The 21,989-nt window shown below is 48.6% G+C and overlaps 1 protein-coding gene across 3 annotated transcripts in view; it reads left to right on the top strand.

The window, feature by feature from the left end:
- The window catches only part of WASHC2C (WASH complex subunit 2C), a 38,268-nt gene that overhangs the window by 11,976 nt on the left and 4,303 nt on the right, over nt 1-21,989 (top strand). For 2 of the 3 annotated variants that reach the window (XM_075935694.1, XM_075935692.1), the window contains 16 exons: nt 1,308-1,380; nt 2,721-2,783; nt 4,356-4,520; nt 5,059-5,180; nt 6,102-6,191; nt 6,779-6,886; nt 7,228-7,344; nt 8,277-8,443; nt 9,536-9,647; nt 10,523-10,702; nt 11,951-12,136; nt 13,509-13,637; nt 13,823-13,918; nt 16,140-16,265; nt 19,437-19,499; nt 20,073-20,285. In XM_075935694.1, the coding sequence (XP_075791809.1) occupies nt 1,308-1,380; nt 2,721-2,783; nt 4,356-4,520; nt 5,059-5,180; nt 6,102-6,191; nt 6,779-6,886; nt 7,228-7,344; nt 8,277-8,443; nt 9,536-9,647; nt 10,523-10,702; nt 11,951-12,136; nt 13,509-13,637; nt 13,823-13,918; nt 16,140-16,265; nt 19,437-19,499; nt 20,073-20,285 (2,010 nt within the window). The remainder of the gene's footprint in view (nt 1-1,307; nt 1,381-2,720; nt 2,784-4,355; nt 4,521-5,058; nt 5,181-6,101; nt 6,192-6,778; nt 6,887-7,227; nt 7,345-8,276; nt 8,444-9,535; nt 9,648-10,522; nt 10,703-11,950; nt 12,137-13,508; nt 13,638-13,822; nt 13,919-16,139; nt 16,266-19,436; nt 19,500-20,072; nt 20,286-21,989) is intronic. The other variant, XM_075935693.1, reaches the window with a different exon arrangement.

Here is a 21,989-nt window from a genome sequence, read left to right as displayed (position 1 = left end):
TGGCTGTTGAGTTACCAGCCATGATGGATGAGATGAAAGATAGAAGCATGACATGAACACACCCACGGATTCAGAGGTTCCCTGAGGACAAAACCGTTCATGTGCTTGTTTCATTTAAATTAAGAAGGCAAGAGCTATACTACCCTGGAAAGTCGGCTTAGGACACTCCACTCCAGCTACAGTAGCTGGAATCGATGTACATTCAGCCAAGCATGGCACTATCTCCACAGTGGGACATCGAAGGGAGCAACTGCTACTGTTGACTTCCCTTACTCCTTGCGAATCGGAGTACTGGTGTCGATCGGGGGCATCTTCAGCGTTCTGTTGAGCGGGTCCTTATAAGACTCACTAAATCAAACACCAGGGCTGTGTCTACACTGGGCCACTTATTCCAGAAAAGCAGCCGCTTTTCCGGAATAACTTGCCAGCTGTCTACACTGGCCGCTTGCTTTTCCGGAAAAGCAATGATGATCTACTGTAAAATTGTCAGTCCTTTTCCGGAAAAACTATTCCAGAAAAGGGCCAGTGTAGACAGCACAGTAGTCTTTTCCGCAAAAAAGCCCCAATTGCGAAAATGACGATCGGGGCTTTTTTCCGGAAAAGCGCGTCTACATTGGCCACGGACGCTTTTCCGAAAAAAGTGCTTTTCCGGAAAAGCATCCTGCCAATGTAGACGCTCTTTTTCCGGAAATACTTATAACAGAAAACTGTTCCGTTTTAAGCATTTCCGGAAAAGGCTGCCAATGTAGACACAGCCCAGAAGATCAGTCTCCAGTGTGATGAGTATAGACCTGGCCTAAATGCAGCATTTTTCTTCTGCAGTGTAAAGTTTCATAGCTGTGTGAAGTCAAAGCTCAGTTCTAAATTTTTGCAAGAACAACCATAATGCGGTGGTAAGTTACAAACACCTGGGGAATGGAGGTTGTTTGTAACTCTTGAGGTTCGACTGTTAAAACCATTGCAAACCCAGGGGATTCTTAGCTGGGTATCGGAGTGGCTCTTTGGGTTAGTGTTAACTGATTGGGACCAGGTTTATTTTAAAACTGAACAAAGCTACTCTTACACCAAAATATGTGTCCATAAAAGTTCGCACTGGCTTATCTAAATTGATGCAAGTTTGGGTGGCTAAATCCTTAGAGCATGAAACGAAGCAAAGGGGAAGAACTTTCCTCAACCAGGACAAAAATGGGACCGTTGAAATCTGTGCATTTCTACTGCTCCGTTGGCTGTTGCCGCAAGTCTGTGTCCTTGCGGTCAGTTGATAAAGTTCTCCCGCTCTTCTGATGTGCGTCTTTATCTTCAACTAGGGCGATCTTTTTGCTGAAGCACCGAGAGGGGAAAATGTGAAAGACAAAGAGCTGAGAGTCCCAATAAATGATGGTAAGAACTGATTTCTACAAGGAGCACACATCTGTTGCACTGTAGGTATCTGGGTTCTCTGTGGTTGGTAATCGTCTCTCTGAAAGGATGAGAATGCTTCATAAGTTTGCAGATGATACCAAGCTGGGAGGGGTGGCAAGTGCTTTGGAGGATGGGGTCATAATTCAAAGGGATCTGGACAAGTAGGAGAAATGGTTCTGAGGTCAATAGGATGAAGCTGAAGAAGGACAAATGCAAAGTGTTCCGCGTAGGACGGAACAATCAGTTGCACACATGCACAGTGGGATGTGACTGTCTAGGAAGCGTACTGCAAAAAAGGATCTAGGGGTCATAGTGAACCACAAGCTAAATAGGAGTCAACAGTGTGACGCTGTTGCAAAAAAAGCAAACCTAAATCGGGGCTCCATTAACAGGAGTTAGCGAGACATGAGAAGTTTCTTCTGCTCTACTATGCGCCAATTAGGCCTCAACTGGAGTGTTGTGTCCAGTTCTGTGTCTCCAGATGCTGTTCAGAAGTGTTTATGGCTAAATTCAGGTGTCTACATTCATATTTAAGCACCCAAATGAGCAGCCTGACATTGCAAAGTGCCCAAGCTGCTCCTGCTGAAGTCCTCTAACTCCAAGAGTACATCTAGGCTACAGGCTTTTGTCGACAGAGGTTAAAGCTTCTGTCGACTAAGAGTGTCTAGACTACAGCCAGTTCTGTCGACAAAGCAAGCCGCTTTGTCGACATGAGAGTGTAGACGCAAAGGACGGTGTAGATGCAAGAATGCCTTCTGGTGACACAACTCTGTCGACGAAAGGCGTTCTTCCTCGTAGAATGAGATTTACCACCGTCGACAAAACTGCTGAGTTCTGTCACCGTTATGTCGATGGAACTTGGCGGTAGTGTAGATGCAGGTATAGTGTTGACAAAAGTCCACTTCTGTCGACAAAGCCCTGTAGTCTAGACACACCCCAACGGTTACATTTTCAAATGTACCTTAGGCCCCAAGTAATTGCCATTGATTTGGGGGGCACAGAATGGCTTTTTAAATGATGTACAGCTTGTGGACACGAGCGCTTGTAGCTCACCTTTTTATTCGTGGCTTTTTAGTTTCATGGGCATGTTTTGCAACATGGAAGGAACAGCTAGACTCACTTTGTGTTATTGAAAACAGCCCCGGAAATTCAGATGTGTCTAAAGCATGTTGAAAGGAAGTCATTTGGGCTTCTGAACAAAAACGAGGGCACGCAGTATAGTGGTCGTGTTTCTTACACGGCACTATGTAAGGCATTAATTGTACAAAACGTTTGCATCTCTAAGTCATTGGCTTGTCTTGTATTTTCCATCATTTCAGAGCCTCCCACAAAGCCTTCAGCTTCACGGAAAGTGCCTGCAGGTGCGGTCTCTCTTTTCCCAGGTATGGTTGCATTGGTAGTGACCTGATTCTTGGAGAGAATGCATCTCTTGCTTGAAAATACACGACAGTGGTTTTCAAAAAGCGATCCGAATGTAGCACTGCTGTATCAGAGAGTCAGCATCAGACATGGGAACGGTGAACACGCTAGGCCTGGACTTCACTATGTTCTGGGCAGTGGCAAAGGTTTTGTGGGGAGCCTTTGTGAAAGCAGGAATGCCAGTGAGGTTGAAAGTAGCCTTTCAGAAGTAGCTTTATTTGAGTTCTTGTTGGTTGGATCAGTGAGTCACAGACTAAATGCACATTACCTAGGTACAGCTCAGCCCTCTTCCTCTTTTTGAGCGGTAGTATGAGCTGCATTTACAGAATAGGCTAGATCTCTACAGTATTGTGCCTTTGTGTGGTTTCTTCATGCTAGCTTGTTGGGTTTCTTTTGAAGGAGGTGGTTAAACTTGTTCATAGGTCAGACAGTTCTTCTCTGTTCGATCATGAGGAAAAGAGGGATGAGAGATCTGTAACTCCCTCTTAGTTTCTCTCAGGAAGCTGATCTGTGTGGGGAAGATCTTATAAAAATACCTTGAATTTTTATACTAGACAGCATGTTGCACATGTTAAAGTATAGTAACAAGCACACTGAGGTAATGTGTTTGTGCCAAGGGGTCTCATTCAAGAACTCCTAAATGTAAAGAACTAGGACCACCAATTTTGGTAGGCAGCTTCTTTTTATCATAATGCAAGGCAAGGTCAGGGTTTGGTTGTGCCAGGAAAACGGGCTCTACCTGGAATGGGATTGTTTTCCATCACATGGAAAGGAAGCGGGGGGAGAGGGAGGAGGGACATGATCCTCATACTCATTCCTGGGGGCAGTGAGCCCCCAGGGGAGAGCTACACTGCAGAGTAACTATCGGGGACAGCCACACCACAAAGAGAGTGACCAGCTGGGGATGGAGTTCCACCATCTTGTCTGACTCCGGCCCTAGGATGGTCCCCCCCAACGCCTACACACACACACACACACACACACACACACACACACACACACACACACACACACACACACACACACACACACACACACACACACACACACACACACACACACACACACACACACACACACACACACACACACACACACACACACACACACACACACCCTCCCCCCCAGGCCAACCTGGGGTGTGCCGGTAGGAGGCCTGCACAGTCTTTCCCTTCCCTCCCTGGCTACTTTTTATCTATTTAATATATTCCTGTTTTATGTTACACTGACTGGTTCTAAGACTGGCTCGATTCAAGTCCTTGGCGGCTCTAATGCCCCAGAAATGGCTTCAGTGCTGGGATAGGTCAGATGCCATCTTGCTGCTCAGGGGAAGTTGTCCGTTCTGAGGCTGGTTATAACGATCTGTTGCAAACAACTGAGGTGATTAATTTAGTCCTTTTTTCCTGTTCAGGAATTTTGCAACTAGATTGTGACACTGATTACTATGAATTGAATCCCTGTTCAAAACGACCTAAATAGCTCTTAATCTTTGTCGCGAGAGTGTTCGCTCAGTTATTCAGTGCTCTGACTCACAGGTGGGAATGATGTGTTTAGTTCCGCCTCCGTTCTCGTGGAAAAAGAAAACAAGAAGTCCCTGGAGCAGAGCGCAGAGAGAGCCCCCAAACCGCCAGGGAACGTCAGCCTGTTTGAGGACAACGACGACTTTTTTGTGGAACCAGCTAACCAACGTTCAAGATCAGGTAAAGTGTGTGCAGAACGCTACAACGGGTCGGAGAACTTAGGGCCGTGAAATTCCATCTGAACCTGGTGATGGTTCCACCTCCGCTGTTGTACTGTCTCATCTGTATCGGATTCCCTCCGAACATTACCGTCAATGTCTGATCTCGCTTGGCAGCTGTAAGCAATTCTCTTCCTCTCTTTTGTTCCCCTGGGAGGCTTTATAAACCCAAGGGGATATATGGTTTTGGTTCAGAACAGCTGTGTGTGCCCCGCATATTCAGTGTGTGAGAGCGCCAGTACCTGTTGACCTTTTGGCTAATGACCATTGCACGCAACTGACACGTCCCCTTGAAAGAGAGCCCATTCCACCCACCCACCCACCCCAACCCGAAAAGGACTTCTGTTGTCTCCGGCTGTCATTCAGCTCTCTACAAAAGAGGCTGTCCTCCTTCTGTGATGTCACAGCCTCTCCTTTTTGGATTGATGATAGCCAATCTCTTCCAGTAGAAAACGCTCTCTGATATGAATGTGTATTTTCTCTTCTTTATTTAAACAAAGCCAAATCTGCTGCTGATCTCTTTGACAATGAGGAAGGCGACTTTTTCGAGGAAGAGCCTGACGTTCCTGCAGCTGTTAGCAAGGCAGCCGAAGGCCGTAAAGAATCGATGGGAGGGAATAAGGTAACGTTAGAAGCGGATTTTTCCGTTGTGTGCAAAGGACTGAGCCATAGGTAGGCCCCTGTGGTTCTAACTCTGCTGGAGTTTATCCCTTAGCTAGAAGAACAGGAAAGTGGCTTAGTTTCTAGATTCTGGGTTACCTGTGTGCCTTCCGCAGTTGTTGGACTTAAGGAAGGTTGGTCTGTGGGAGTCTTACTAAGTCGAGTTGATTTTCTTTATGTGACTTTCTTGTTCCTCTTCTATCAGACTGTGAAGCAGAGCTGGGAGGAGTTTCCTGGTGACTAATTGTGTTGCCGAAAATGCAGTTTCAGGTTGACCCGGAACAATTGCCAAATTTGGGTCAAGCTTGGTGAATAGTTCTGCCTGATTAGCAATGGGGAAAACATGTTTTCAAGAGCCAAAATAATTCATTTTGCTGTTTTGTTTAGAAATGTAGCAAGGCTGAGTTAATCTTTTTTAAAGGGTAAGCACCCAAACGTGAAACCAAGGAAAAAAAGCAAGTGGAAATTTCACGTAGGGTGAAATGTTTCATACTTGGTACTTCTAGCTTAGGGTTAGAGAGCTCTCACCATTGGCTAGTTCATCTGTTGTCTCTAAGGGGGTGGTTGGCTTATCCAAGAAGATATAACCACGCCGCGCCTTTGAATCCCTGTAAGCGCTGGCAGTTGAAGTCTGTGGTATTTGTATGCAAAATCTATGGCCAGCTCTCGAAATAATCCTCATGCAGCTGAGGTGCCACAGAAAGATCTGCCTTAAAATAAAGAGGATGTTGGATTTTTCTAGTGTCTGGATCAGAATTTCCTAGGTTTTAGTCGCCCCCTTTTCAACAGCTGGGGCACTTGGTAGCTGGCTTGCTAAAGAGGAAATGTCAAATGTGCCGTTTGCCTTGTTTTCAATGGCTGTTGATGTGTTCTTGTTTTGAAGAGTCACTCGTCTTCTGCGGAGGACTTCAAGCCTTTATCTGCAGTCCCCAAAGCCCAAAGAGGCCTGTTTTCTGATGAAGAAGATTCTGAAGTAAGTGCTAAATGCTCTTCTGGGTTCGAAATGGCATGCTAGGGGTCTAGGCTGCTCTGTGGTTGCATTTCGACTGCCACCTTAAATCGTTTGCTTAGCTCCAAGGAGTGGGATCTCTGGTATGTGGTTTCCCCCAAAACTCTCTCCAGCAGGAGCAGTGGGTCTCCCCCAACAGTTTGCATACAGTTCCATTTTTGCATGGACACAGAGGCGTGAGATGGAAGGTTGGATGAAGCAAAAAGGGAGGAAAGAGCATCCGACTCTTGAATATGCTTCAGTATGTGCAAGGCTCATCGGTCCTTGTCTTGCTTCTCAGCTGGGACTTCCCCTGGAGCCTTCCGAGAGTCCCAGGAGAAGTTGCATGTGTTCAGTATCTCTGAATTGGGCAGGCATCCTGTGTAGGGCCCCAACATCAGTGACCTGTTCTGACAGGGTGGGCCTCTGGGCTAGGCCTGGTGAGAATCGGCCATCTTGCTCCTCTTCAGTAGCACACGGAAGGGCCTCGTTTTAAATGGATTCGGGGGCCTGTTTTTCTGAGTTCCTAAGCCCTGCCTCTCTCGCCAAGTGACTGTGCCTGGTTCTCACAGGACTTGTTTTCACCGAGTCAAACGCTCAAGTCGAAGAGCACATCTCTCCCGCCCAGCAAGTCTACCCCCAAAGCCCCACTCTCCCTCTTTGATGACGAGGATGAAGAGGTGAGTGATCCGCACTTTCTCTTTAGCCCAGTCAGCGGGCGCAGAGTCAGCGGAGTCAGTTACAAGGGCCACTGTTCACATGTGAACAAGTAACCGGTTAATTGGTACCCAGGACCAGCTCCCAGAGGGCTGCTCCAGCCTTGCTGGAGTTCCCGTGCGGTGCTGCCAGCTCTCGGCCCACATGAGGCCAGCAGCTGGAGTGGAAGCTGTTCTCTTTTGAATGGCTGATGGTTGGAGTCTTTATTTCCTTAACTAGTTGATCTAGCTGCTGTTAGGAACCTGAATGCTGATATACACTGAGTACTGGGCAGAGTTACCTTTCTGGACTTGAATATTTTTAGGATCTCTTTGGTACTCCAGCTGCCAAGAAGCAACAGTCGAAACCACCCCAGGGGAAAGCAAAACAATCGGAGTCCCTCAAAACCACTTCCATCTCGTTGTTCAGCAGTGACGAGGAGGTACTGATGCATTTTAAAGGGGGCTACGGGGTGTACTGCTCTCCAGAAGGTGAAATGTTTACAAGCGCGTTCACTATGTTGCATTTGAGTGTGGAGTGTTCTATGCCCGCAGGCAACACATCACAATAACTGGAAGGAGCATCCGTGTGGCAGGGGGAGGGGGGTGTGTGTGTGTGTGTGCATATTGACTGTGTGTGCCATGGGGTTGGATGGCAGAGGTACTATGTCTGGGAAAACTTGCAGGAGGTACACTATAAGGATGTAACAGATAATAACACCACAAGGTCCTACCAAGTAGGGTGATATAGAGATGACCTCTAGTCTGTGCTACTAATGTGTGTAAAGAGGGTCTGAAAGTTTTGGGCCGATCAGGGTTTATTTAGAAATTTTGGGGAATTGGAAAACAAGAGTTTTGACCCACTTTCATTGGATAGGCTAGCCTTTAAGGAAGGAGTTGGAGGTGTTGAATCCTTTATCAAGCTTTGCAGCCAAGTCATTGAATTAACATAGTGTTGGTGTGGCCCAATTTAAAGGAACTTTACTATGATTAAAAGTCACTTCCCTGCTTAATTCATCAGCATTCATGGCTGCTTTAGTGCCTGTCACACAACTACTGGATCTCCAGTTAATCTATTGTGGCTTTTGTTTTTTTTAAGGTAGATGAGCCATAAGTATCAATGTAAAAATAAAGCAAGCCCAGATTTTTAAAAAGCCTCTGTTGTTTTTAATACATCAGGCAGTAGGAAGGGGATGTGGTATTGCATCTGCAGACCACCTGTAACACACGAGGGACAAAGAGGAGGATTGATCACCAAAGCATCGAACCAATGTGGCCTTAAGTCTTTAAGGTGCCACAGAACTTGTTTTTGCAGATACAGATGAGCACAGCTGCCCCAATTTGTAATTTTTTTTAATTTTTTAAATTTTTTTAGGACCACTGGAACATCAGCAAGCCGACTAAACCAATTTCCGAAGAGCGCCAAAAGGGGGAACCTGCGCCACCTGGCATTGCAGTGGATCCGTCCCAGGCTGTGAAAAAGACCAGCCTCTTCGAAGAGGATGAAGAGGAGGAGGATTTATTTGCCATCACTAAGGACAGGTGAGAACACGCGACAACAGAGCAGCACTTTTCTCTCCAGTCATTCCAACCCCGCTTACATGCTCTAGTAGTTATGTCGAAGATATTGTGGGATTCTCTTCCTGAAATGGCACAATGCCCATTGCCCCAGGAGAGGGAGGTGCCATCAAGAAATCCTAAAAATCCATGGTTTCCAGCTGTGTATTTCAGCAGCTGTTACGCTGCTGATCCTTAGGCTGTGTCGGCTGCATGTTGCTTTCCAGGGGGAGATTAAGGTTTTGGTTCAGACCCTGCTTTCCCATGTGCTGCTGCCACAGCTGGGCTCACCATTGGCATGTAAGCTGGAGAAACTTCTTTTTAGGGAGAGGGCTGCTGACTCTGGACCTCCCCATCCTCCCATAGGCCCAAAATAGCTCCGTGGGTTTACCTGCAGGGCACAGGGCAAAGCTCGCCTGTTCTCGAGTGGTTATGGAGTGCTGGCTTTGGTAGGACCCTGGGGAGTGCTTTTTCACTTGTTTCGCTGGGGTGGGTGTTCGGAGAAGGGCAGGCCTGGAGGCGCACTTGCTTCTTGGGGGGGACTCTGGAGTTATAAAATATTTGGATCTTGAAAACTACAAATTTTAGGCAGAGTCTCGTCAGCTGAAAGGTCAAAGAAAAGCCCCTTGTTTGAGATGTACAACGAGTGAGCGATTCTCTTCCTGTTGAAAAAGTTGCAGTCATCCGATCAGGAAGCAGAATTAATGTCCAGTGACATAGGTGACTGACACACCAGGTGGCTAATCGTGTGGTGTAGATGGATCCCTGGATGATTCCCTGCTCTGTTCATTCCCTCTGGGGCACCTGGCTTTGGCCACCATCAGAAAATAGGACCCTGAGCTAGATGGACCTTTGGTCCTACCTCGTGTGGTCTTCCATTCTTAGCAGGTTGGAGCACCAGGTCTACTGCTAGACTGGAGCAGCAATCCTGGGCCTCCGTAGCCTAGAGAAAACTTGGCCCTGGTCAGACTTGGTTCAGACTTCATGCTCGTCTATACCATCTCCCTAAAGAGGAGCGTCTAAAGATACCATTTGACCAGTTAAACATGTCACCTGTGCCTGGTTGTGTGTCTACAGCCCGAGGAAGCACCCAAAGGCTTCTCTTCTGTTTGAAGAAGATGCTGTTAATGGCGGATCGCTCTTCAGTTCCCAGCCGACGCGTCTTCCTTCAGCGGCTAAAGCCACAACGGTACCTCCTTTTCCTACTTACCCCCAAAGCAGGGGATTCACTGAATGGCAGTGTTGTAGAAAGGCGCCGGCTTCTCCATAGAACACATGAGCCAGGGCCTTTCAGACAGGGTGTGTCTAGACTACAGAGGTGGTTTTTTTTAAAAAAAGCGGCCTTTTTTCGGAAAAAAAAACCCTTCCCCTGCATCTAGACTGCTGCCGCGTTCTTTCGAAAGTCACTCGAAAGAACGCAGCAGTTTTTGTGACCGCGGAAAACCTCGTTTTACAAAGAACGCCATTTTTCGTAAGTGCTTTTTCAAAAAAAGGCGCTATGTAATGCAAACTGTTTTTTCGAAAGAGCATCCAGACTGCCTGCGTGCTCTCTTTTGAAAAAGCGGCTCGCTTTTTCGAAAGTACTGGTTGTAGTCTAGACGCTCTTTTTCGAAAGAGTCTTGCAGTCTAGACATAGCCCTAGAGGAGTTCCGACAAATTTGTAGCAATTTTAAGGTAGCTGGAGTTTTGGGCTTAAAACTGCTTGACTGCATTAGGTTACAGCGGAATCGGAATGCTGCCTTCTCTGGGACAGCGCTGGAAGTGTTCCTGAAGGGTTTTGAGACCGGTCCAAAAGTGATATCCTGGTCCTGTTGAAATGAATGGCAAAGCTTTCCTTGACTTCAGTCAGCACAGGATTTCACCCTCTGCGGCAGACCCACCAAACTCTGACCTATAGCGCTCCCCAGCCTGCTCTCTGTAAGGGTTTCTGGTCTCCCCCAAGTTCTGATTACCCCCTACCGGAGACCTCTGTCCCTCATAGATCCAGGCCTTTTATACGCGTTTGTCCGTGCAGTTCTGTGCCGGTCCTCCCCGGATGAGTAATGCCAACCTTTCGTTTCCCAGGAAAAAGCAAAACCCCTTCAGGTGCCACCTTCGTTATTTGATGAAGAGGCGGAAAAGGAGGATCTGCTGGAGACCTCGAAAACGAAAGTGGTGGAGGAGAAGTCAGGACATACAGAGAAGCATAAAGCCAGCCCTGTGACAGGAGGAACAGAGGTTGCAGGGCAGCAGGAAAAGGAAAAGGTAAGAGTCCCTTTTTTTTTTTTTTTTTTTTTTTTTTGTTAAGTTACGGGTTTGTTAAAAACTCTTTCGCTGTGCGTTTCATAGAATTCTTCTGTGAATGGCCGATAGCCGTGAGCAGTACTCGCCCCCCTGTTTCAAACTCAAGGGTGCAGGCCCGTTTGATCACCACCAAACAGATAACTGAATCATTAAAACCTGTTTCCAGTTGCGTCAGACAGAGCAATACCCCTGCACGCAAGTGGCCAGTCACACGGGGGCACTGGGCCTTCCCACATGTGAACCGGCTGGGGGGTGTTGCCGTGCACACAAACTCTTGGCCGCAAACTCAAGAACTGCTGGGAGGCTGGGGAAACATCCTGTTTCCCCACGTCACACCAGTGTGCCCAGGGTAGTATAGACCCACTAAAGCCATCCAGGTTCCTGCCTTTGGCAGCGCTGTTTGCCAGCACAGATGGTCCCCAGGGTCAGCCAAACGTAGGCAGTCTGCTGAATAGCCCGCTGACTGTTGTGGGAATTATTGGGCCATGACTTTCTTGGTACGTAGTGCCGCTGACAAACCCTGTGCTTGTTGAGCAGTGCTCTGCGCGCACAGAGTGCTTTTTGCCTCTGAGGATCCCACGCCGTTTTGCTGGCCAGCTGCATGGCCATTAAAAAGTCGCTGTCTCTGGAGTGGAGCAGAAGCAGCCAGGGCAAACTCACGCCCATGCACAACGTGCTGTTGGTACCGGGGTCTCAAGCTCCCAGCTCGTGGGCTATCTCCAGCCAGAGTGATTGTACAATCCAGCTTGGGACTCCTGGCAGGCCGGAGGGAGGAGCTGTCCCCCTGGTGATCCCCAAAGCCACGTCCTCGGGGACATGGAGGGAGAGGTTAGGGTGATAGCGGGAGGGGTGAGGTTTGGAGGCCTGTAATGGACAGCTCTCCCCTCACCCGTTCTGGCTTGTGGAAGTGCCAGACCGGATTGCACAAAGGGTGTGGTTGGGAATGGCCTATAGGCTGGGGATCTGAGAGCCCTGGTCAGTACTAAGGTGCATGGTACCGACACAAACCAGCGCTCTTCTGCCAAAGGGCCACCCAATCCGTGATGCCCCCAGCAATGCGTCTGGCCCTCTGTTAGCCCCCTGGGGAGGATGAGTGCCTTTGGCTGCTTTCCATGATATTGGGTTCCAGATCTGTGGACACTTCAAACGCCCCACCCAAGGTAATCCAGCAAAGCTGCGCTGGATGCTAGTCCGTTTCTCTCTCTACAGCCGGAGCCTTTCGCGGCATCGCCTTTGGGGCCGGTCAGTCATTTGGGTCTGTTTGCGGCCTCGCCGCCGGTGGAGAAGGAAGCCAAACCCAGGGCTAAGAATGTGCTGAGCTTGTTCGAAGAGGAGGAGGAAGAGAAAATGGACAATCAAGACACCAGAAGGGTTGAGCAGAAAGAAGAAAGAAAGGTGAGCAAAAGGGGAGGGGGGGAATGGCTCCCTGGTTCGCTTGCAGATCCCCTCTCCCTCTGACCGCCCCGTTGCAACGTCTTGGCTCCCCCTGTGTCTCCTGCTGCCTAGAACAACCGCCCGGTGTTTGTGCTTCATCAGCTCTTCCCAGTCCTGGCTGAAACAGCTGTCCTTGGTTGCCGGTTTCTCTGGATCTTTCTTCTCTTCTCAAGCTCTCTGTAACTATCTCTGACTCTGCAGAGAGTTTCGAGGGGGCGCTGGGCTTGTCTGATACCTCCTGCCAAGCTGCAGGGGTTTGGCCTGGCATGTGGGGCCAGAGCTCGGACCCCAAGCTGGCTCTGCGATTACTGTGGGGGAAGGGCTGGGACTGCAGAGGTGCGTCTCAGCCCTCCCTTGGCTCCCTCCCCAAATCGGAGCAGGCGGATCTACCAATGGGAACCGTTTCCCAGTATGAAAGGGCAGCTCCTCTCTGAGCCGCCGTCCGTAAGGGTATGTAACGGAGGGCTGGTCTTAACATGCGAGTTGCGCTATGGAACGGGTGTTTAAATTAGGGATGTTAAAAATCGGTTAAGTAAGTAACCGTGTAATTGCTGTGAGCTTTGCAAGACAATAAAAAAGTATAATTAAGTAAGTGTTATACTGTAGAGCCTGCAGTGAGCCTTCCGGGGATCTGGCTGAGAGTAACCGACACCATTCACCGATAAGCATCAGTTTATCTGTTAAACGGTTAGTTGGTTACGCTCTACCATCTCTAGTTTAAATCAGTAAACTAGTACAACCCTCCGTGTGAACACACATACGTCTAGGCTACATTCTGTTTTCGACAGAGGATATGCGAATTCCATGGGAATTTGCATATCTTCTTCCGATCTCGCTTTCAAAAGGATCTTTCGAAAGTGAAAGTCGTCTGAAAGCAGTTTTTTTCCGGGGGGGGGAAAAACCCTTTTTCGGGGGGAAAAAAACAAACCCTGCTCTTAAATAAAGTTTGTGCTTTTTTTTTTTCGAAAAACTTTTTTCTCCCAAAAAACGCGTCCAGACGACTTTCACTTTTGAAAGATCCTTTCGAAAGTGAGATTGGAAGAAGATATGTAAATTTCGGCAGAATTTGCACATCCTCTTTTGGGGAAAAAAAATGTAGTTTAGACGTCCCCTGTGATATCTCAGGGTTATATCTTTGCATTCCATTGTGTGCTGCAGAAGGCCTTAGCATTTCATTGGATTGGCGTCATTCAAGCGGGGTGCATAGAAAGGCCGGCCTGGATTGCATTTGTAGCCCTGTGTCATTAGCGCTTGAGTGTGGTGCTGGGAACAAACCATTAGTGGAGCTTTGTCATAGCTTACGTGGGGGGGTTCTCCCCTTCCCTCCCCTCAGCCGGATGAGAAGAGCGCTCATTTGAAAAGCACAGGCGTGTTCCAAGACGAGGAGCTGCTCTTCAGCCGCGAGCTACAGAAAGACAACGACCCCGATGTCGATCTCTTTGCCAGGGCGAAGAAATCAGGGGTGAGTTGAAAGCCGTGTTCTGACCCTGCTGTTATAAGTGGACTTTCCGGACTATACCAACTGTAAAATGGCTTTGGGGGGGGGGGGGGTCCGTTACACGGGATAAGACCACCGGCCGCCAGAGGATAGGCAGAGGCATCTAGGTGCAAGCCAGGTTTGTGTGACGCAGCCTGTTTTCATTTCAGCCTGCAAAACTCCGTGGGACTATGCCGGCCGGCGGGGGGCTCTTTGGCGATGACGAGGACGATGATCTCTTCAGTATTGCGAAGGCGAAGCCTCCGGTACTTGCCTTTTTGTTGTAAATGCCGGCTTTCCACTGGGTAGAGCGGAGGCCATGGGGTGCTACTGTAGATTCCCAAGTTGCGTATAAAGTAGAAATTCCTCAATGTGACTCTTCCGTAAGTGGAACCATGTTCAGGAGACCTGTGCCCTGTGTGTGGTCAGGCTCATCTCAGCTGATTTCTAGAGACAAACGTGTGCCTTCACTGCTTGGGGTATTTTTGACTTTTGCCGAGTCAGCAAAGCAGTAAGAGAATGAGCAGGTCTCTTTTTCCCTGGTGCATCAGTGAAACTGGCTGTACCAGTTGCTCACAGTGGTGCAAGATCCCAGGCGGAAATAGGCGTTCCCTTGTGTTGCGGAGATCCTGACTGATTCTGCAGAACCTTTACAAAGGAGACGGTGCATGAGATGGAAGGATCCCAGCCTTGTGCTCTGATTCTGGGACAGGTGTGCATAGAGGGGACCGTTCCCAAGGAAAGTCGAGTTCTTCAACATGGATGCCCACGATGCTGCCACTTATCCTAGAACGGCACTTGCTGCAGGCACTGGACTGAATGACCGGGCTATGGTTAGAACTCTGGTTATCCTAGAGCAACTGACTTTTGGGAAACTAATAAAATAAAACACTGGAACTGACTAGACTTCTGTGACAAATCTAGAAATTGGGCAGAACTAGGAGTCTAACAATACCTCCACTCTTCATTACAGGCTTGTTAAAAATACGAGCACTGTTTTTCTACAGCATTATGAAAGTGTGTCTGTTCACACTCAGAATCTGTAGCTGTTTAGTGTGTATTATGGGTGAGCTATTTATTTTAATGTGAAGAGGTACCCCTGCTTGTGCGAGCAGCTACGTAATTAACATATCTAATTGCACATTATAGGAGGAAGGGGAGGTCCCTTCTGGCCTTTCAGTTCCATCATCACCCTTCAAGCCCTCTGACTTCTGAATATTTGACTGGCAACTTAGGCCAGGTCTACACTCATAGGGAACGTCGAATGAAAACGCAATGAGAGATGTTAATTGTGTAGCTGGAGTCAAAGTACCTTGCTTCACACCTCCCCCCTCCCTCCCATCCCCTTGTCTCTTTATTCCTCTCTCAAGCAGGGGTACTGGCAGCGGCGGGGACACACTCTGAGTTCAATTTAGCAAGCCTTAACTAGACTCACTAAATCAAACTCCAGAAGATCGATCGCAGTCTTATCGAGCTTCCGTCTAGTGAAGACATGGCCTTAGGCTGTGTGTTAGCAGGAGAGTACCCATTCCCCACCTTTTGCCCTGAAGAATTCTCTCTCTAGAGCTCGTATTTACATGGTGTTTGCTTTAGCAACGACTCCATTGACAACGGCCAGTCGTAACTCTTCCTTTAAGCTTCTTCTGCAGGCCTGACTGTTCTAGGCTTTTCCATGTGGGACTTCTCCATCCCAGACCTTAGTTCCTCTAGGCCAGAGATCTAGTCCTTATCTGCTTGGGTCTAAGAGATTCACTTGCCAGTAGTAAGCTTTGTGCAGGACGCAGAAGATCTTGCCTCCCCCGTAAATTGTCCTTGGAAACCTTCTGCAGATTGGCTTTAATGTTAGGCTTCAGGTTGTTTTTAATGGCAGACTCCAATCATCATCATTTAGGGACCCATCAGGACGTCTGGATGTACAGCAACAGCCAAGCATGATTCAGGATAGGCCCAAATAAACTTTTTGCCGTTCAGAATGCATTTGCTGACTTTAAGTATTGGCAGGCTTTAATATATACGGGACCCATTTTTTCCCCTTAACTTTAATCTTATTTTATGTCTCAGTCCATGAAACGAGCAAAGCTGTAAAGTCAGTAAGAACATTCGTAACTTGGAAGTGATCGAATACCAGACTAACTTGGAAAAGGGTCCCTTGATCTAGTCATCCTGCTTAGGGTCGTATTTACCCAAATCACGAGCCTTTGGCACTTAATCAGCTTGTTTTGCGTCCAAGCAAAAAGCCAGTCGTCAGTGAAGGTTTTGCCTGTTTAAAGCCCCAACTCTTAGCTCTTCATTTTGCCGCCTTGAAGGTGAATGGTTTATGTTACATTCGTTTTTTCATCAGGCTAGAAAAGCTTGATTGAAAATCAGAAGATGGGGGGGAAGGGATACACAGTGTGCAGAAAATGACAGTCTTCTACCTGCACATAAAAGGAAATTGTGGTGTAAAATCTTTTTGCCGACTTGATTTTAAATGTTTTCTAATTTCAGAAAGTAGCAGAAAAAAAATCAGTTGTGAAAAAGACCAGCTCTGGCTCCTCTACAGAGAGCAGTAAGGATCCGGAGAATCAGCTGAGTGCCAAACAAGATGAGATACCTAAAGCAGAAACCTCCGAGGTAAGCCTCGAAGTTAAGTGGTTTGAATAAAACAAGCGGGGGAGGGTTTGTTTTTGTTTCCACTGAAAACTGATGATGGAGACTGACTTATTGCTCATCCATGGCATTGCAGCCTGACCTGCTGTAACTCAGAGTATGTTTAAAATTCTAGTTTTCCCAGGAACACAAATTCCCTTACCGGAAGGTTGACGCACTGGGTTTAAAATGCGCTTGAATCCGCGCAGTGGTGTATTACAACCACTTAGCCCTGGTGTACATTAATGCATCAGGTGCAGGGTAGTGAAAAAATTAGGACCATGGGATCATAGAAAACTAGAACTTGAGAGGTCATTAAATGTAGTCTTCTGTCCTCACAGCAGGGCCAAGCACCGTCTAGGTCATCCCTGACAGGTGTCTGTCTAACCTGCTGTTAAATATCTCTAGTGCTAAAGATTCCACAATCTCCCTGGGCAATTTATTCCAGTGTTTCACCACCCTGACAGGGAGGAAGTTTTTCCTAATGTCCAACCTCAACCTCCCTTGGTGCCCATTGCTTCTTATCCTATCCTCTGAGGGCAAGAAGAATAATTTTTCTCCCTTCCTCTTGTGACACCTTTTTAGGTACTTGAAAGCTGCTAGCATGTCCCCTCTTAGTCTTCTCTTTTCCAAACGAAACAGGCCCAGTTCTTTCAGCCTTCCCTCAGAGGTCCTGATTTCTAGACCTTTCATCATTTTCATTGCTCTTCTCCGGACCTTCTCCAGTTTCTCCACCTCTTTCCTGAAATGTAGCACCCAGAACTGGACACAATACTCCAACTGAGCTCTAACCAGCAGAGAGTGGAGCGGAAGAATGACTTCTTCTGACTTGCTCATTGACTTGATTTACTGAAAAAATGAAGATTTATTGACCCTTCCCCCTCCCATTTGCGCAAAAAAACCCAAACCAAAAAACCTCCATTTCTCTCATGGACCAGAGCTTTAAAACATGGTTATGGTGTGAAGAGACTTTTTTACTCAGTGACACCTGCACTCCCTTCCTCTTGCTGTGTGTTCAGCATCCTGTCTTGGGTTTTACAGTCCGCTAATAAGGCTCCTGCTGGCCCTGCAGAACCAACCCAGCATTTGGAGAGGTGGCTGGATTGTGTGTTGGTTAGTCTCCACAGATTTATCCCTTTGATTCCAGCAGTAGCATCTTATGGCTAAGAGAGCGGAGCCCAGGGTGAGTTCAGGGAGAGAGTCTGTCGTTCTACTGTGATGTGGAGACCGTGAGGCCTGGTCTAGACTACAGAGCTTGGTTGATGCAAGGCAGCATCCGTGGACTGAACTCCACCTCCATGAAAGGCGCGGTGCGGGCAGTGCGCTGAATTACTTACGTTGGCTGTTGGCTGGGAACGTCAGTGAATGGCTGTGCTCCTGATGAGGCTGCAGGCCCGGACCGAAGGAGCGAACACGGACACAAACCACCGCTTTTATCGGTGCCTGTCTGTTGATTTCATTTCGTAGGGGAGACACGCCCTGGGAAATACGCTTTTCTGTTCTCTGTCAGCCATTCCAGTCCTCCTTTCTATGGACGTGGGCCTGAAGAGACCCCATTCTGGGATCCACCAGGGTTCTAAGCTGCATAGGTCTGGGCAGGGACTGATTGCTAGTTCCAGCTCCACATCCCCTTCAGGGGTATAACCGATGTCTGGCACCCTTCTTGGGCAGCAGGACTTCAGTCTGGCTACGTTTAGACCACAAAGCCAGTGCCCCAGCCCTCCTGAGCCCCCAGTTACTTTGACATCTCCCCGTCTGCCTTCCCAAGAGTCTGTCTGGCTGTGGGTGCTCTAGTTGCCTAGCTACCCCCTTCAGGGACCATGCGGCAGTCAAGCAAAGCTCATGGGCTTAGCAAAGGGATTTCTGACAAACTAGCACGTGTTGGGGATCTGTAGAAAGCAGCACGTTCCTGAGGGGAACGGCCTTCCGTCTGATCTCCCCTCTCCTGTGGGGAACGGCCTTCCGTCTGATCTCCCCTCTCCTGTGGGGAACGGCCTTCCGTCTGATCTCCCCTCTCCTGTGGGGAACGGCCTTCCGTCTGATCTCCCCTCTCCTGTGGGGAACGGCCTTCCGTCTGATCTCCCCTCTCCTGTGGGGAACGGCCTTCCGTCTGATCTCCCCTCTCCTGTGGGGAACGGCCTTTCGTCTGATCTCCCCTCTCCTGTGGGGAACGGCCTTCCGTCTGATCTCCCCTCTCTGTGTGTTGTGGGTTTGGCCCACGTTCTGGGGCCACGCAGCCCTTTTAGGTGGCCTTGCTTCTGATGCTCTCTGGCCTCACTTACCTAGAGAAAGTGCCAGTCTCTCTCCCCTCTTTCCCCACGTGCTGCAGCTGAGTGGAGATCCAGACCCACGTCACTTGGCCAAGAGTCTATCTGTGCGGATGGCCCTAGATTGCTCTGTCCTGGCTTCTCCGACACAATCTGTCCACAAAATATCGTGGCCTCCCTGCCCCCCCTCACTCCCGCAATGGAGGTTTCATTCCTGACTGTCACACCCTGCATGTGGGTTGTGAGTTCGACTTTTGTCCCCGTGAGGGTCCCAAGACCTCCCCAAGCGGACAGCCACTTCTTTTAGCGTTGACGCAAATGGAACAAGACAAAGAAAATGGCTTGAACTTGAAGGTGGAGCGGAGGCCCTTGAGTGCTCTTGTTTTCCAGCTTGGATATTCCTTGGTGCAGCTTGCGGGTGAGACCACAACTGGGTATGTGGGTGTATTGCAACTTGACTTGTTTCAAGGCCTCTCGGCCTGAAGGGGGCTGGTGTAGGGACCGGTGGACAGACTTGAGCAGGAGCAAGTGTAAAGTAGGGTCTAAAATCAAAAAAGCTGCTTTGGTATCGCTGGGCCAGACCGGCATGTTGTGAGGGTGAAGCCGGACTGGAGGCTCTGCCGGTAGGGGACATGCCAGTGGGGTTTCTTTCAAGCCCCTCGAATTGAGGCAGGCTCCTTGCAATCAGACACATGGACCCTGCCCTAGAGAGCAGTCCTCTTGACTTGCCCAGACCTGGTGGGTCATGGCCCGATGTGAGGAGGGTGGTGACAAGTTGGTGCTGCAATGGGACATGGACCTTCTTGGGTAGCTTGGCTCCTTCCGAGCAGCATGATGATTTCAGTCTCGTTTATCCAGCTGATTTTTAATTCAGTGTAATTTTGTGCAGAAATCCGCAGGTCCGGCTCCCATTAAAACCAAAGAGCCCTCGTCTCGGATTGGAAAACTACAAGTAATTATTTTACTGGAATTTTGACTCTCTCTTTCTCTCTCCAAAAAAACCAACCGAACAAAAAAACAACTTCCCTACCTCACTAATGGCTCTGTTTTTAAAAAAACTTTTCTTTTTAATTCATCTTCTCAGGCTTCTTTCCGGCTGCAGTTTCATTTTCAGTTGTTGCTTTCTGTAGACTGCATGTTTAATGCTTCCCCACCCCTCTCCTGCCATACGGAGGCCAATTCTGGGCAGCAGTATCTGTAGTTCTTCATTGGAAGGGGGAGGACTGTTCTGGAACGTTCTTCCACGCTGAATTTCTCAAGAGATTTGCAATTTGGCATTCCGGGAGCCTCTGACTGGCGCCCCCATGCGCTAAGCGCCGGACAGACCTAGGGAAACTGGTAAAGGAGGGAGGGAGTGAAGGTGAAAGGATTTGGACATGGTCAGTGGGCAGAGCTAGACTAGAACCCAGAACTCTTGAGTCTTAGCCAGTGCCCTGCCCACTAGACCATGCTGTCTCTTTGGTGCTTGTCTCTCTTGAAGGAAACACTAATACAATTCTCTTCATGGTTTTTTTTTTTTTTTTAGGCTAATTTAGCTATTAACCCAGCAGCCTTACTACCCAGTGCAGTTGCGAAGATCTCCACTCCGAAGCCTGCATTGCCAAATTCAGAACCTCCCCTGCACGAACCTCATGGCCTACGAAGCGCTGACGCCTTTGCTGCCGCAGGAAGCAGCCAGGAAGCCGGCGTGAGCTTCGACTGCCCCATGCAGGCAGATACCTTACACAGTGCTAATAAGGTAATCTCTGTGTCAGGGTATCCCGGTGCTTACGGAGCGAACCCGTCGTAGAGAGCTGTGTGTGTGTTGAGCAGGCGTTAGGGGAGCCTATGGGGCGACTGTACACTTACTGAGTCCAACTTGGTGGTGTGGGGAAAGTGACGCTGCTGGACTTTCTAGATAATTGAGGAATGAACCTAATGTGCATACATGTACATGGTCTCGCTCGGTGGCCTGATTCTCCAAGGCACGGAGGCGCATCCCTTCAGTCCCCTCACAAGTGAGTGGGTTTTGTGGCCTTACGTACTTTGCTTCATGTTGGGGTAGTTTGCTTCATGGCGGGGGGTCTATGGAAGGAGAGGAATTTCCTCCTTTTAAGGACACAGCATTGTCTAGGCCACAGGGATAGCGGCTGTACCTCAGAGTAACTCTCTGCCAGACCACACCATGCCAGGCAGTAGCCTTAACTGCCATGCGCCAAACCACGTCGAGGGCTGCAGAAGAAGCCAGCGCTGTCCCTGTTCTGCGGATAAAAAAATGTCGCTTTCCAGGGCATTCCTGCCATAAATCCCCTCTGGGGTGTGAAGGGGGAAGCTGCTTCTCTGAGTTGACAGCTCTTCCCTCCCGCCCCATGCTGAGACACAGCAGACCTGTCTAGCTTGGCTTTTTGCTCTAGGAGAACATGGAAAACGTTACCTTTACCTTTTCCCCGGCTCTGTAATCTCCCTGCCTACGCACCGCACCAGAGGGACTAGAATAAAATCTCCGGGTTTTAAATGTTAATGAAAAAACTCCCCATGTTCCAATGTTAGATCATATGACTAATAAAAGCTGAAAGGAGCCGGAGGAACTGAAGAACAAAATGGCAGATGAAATTCAGTGTTGATAAATGCAAAGTATAGCACGTTGGGCAACATAATCCCAACTCTACACAGAAAATGTGGAGGGTGTAAATTAGCCGTTACCAGGCAAGAGAAAGATCTGGGACTCCTTGTGGAGAGTTCTCTGCAAACGTTCACTCAGTGTGCTGCGGCAGTCAAAGAAATGAACAGAAGGCTGGGAATCATTAGGAAAGGGATAGATCGCACACAAGATATCCTATTGCCTCTCTCTAAAACCAGGATGCACAGATGTGGTCACCTCATCTCAAAAAGGAAATACTGGATTTGGAAACAGTAGTGAAAAGGGCAACAAACATGATTAGGGATATGGGACGCCTGTATGATAAGGTGGGGACTTTTCAACTCGGAGAAGAGATGGCTAAGTGGGGATACGATAGGGGTTATGTCTAGTAAGTTAAGTAAGGGAGCGTTTACTCGTAACACAAGAACTAGGGGTCACCTAATGACATTAATAGGGAGCAGGTTTAAACCAAGTAAAAGGAAGGACGGGTTGAACCTCTCCAGTTTTGCACCCTGGTACGAAACAGAGAACTTGCCAGACCACAGGAGGTCAGTGTTGTCTAGCAGCATTGGCAACACTTCCACTGCTTATTGAGCTCGCGAAGACATTTAGGGGTAGATTAGAGCTACATAACAGCACAGAACGCTGAGAGCCAGGACTGGGGGCTGGAAACAAACTTTATGGGATTGCGGGAACGTTGGCCACACCCATGATAAGTGGCCATCCTGCTATGCCAGACCATGGAGGTTGCCAGACAGGCGTGCCAGATTAGAGAGGTTGGACCTGTGCGTTGCATGGAGGAGGACAGTCAACCTGTGGAAC

Source organism: Pelodiscus sinensis, chromosome 8 (assembly GCF_049634645.1).
Source record: "Pelodiscus sinensis isolate JC-2024 chromosome 8, ASM4963464v1, whole genome shotgun sequence".
Classification (NCBI taxonomy): Eukaryota; Metazoa; Chordata; order Testudines; family Trionychidae; genus Pelodiscus; species Pelodiscus sinensis.
Note: the sequence above shows the minus strand (reverse complement) of the source record. Positions and strands in the feature narration are given on the sequence as shown.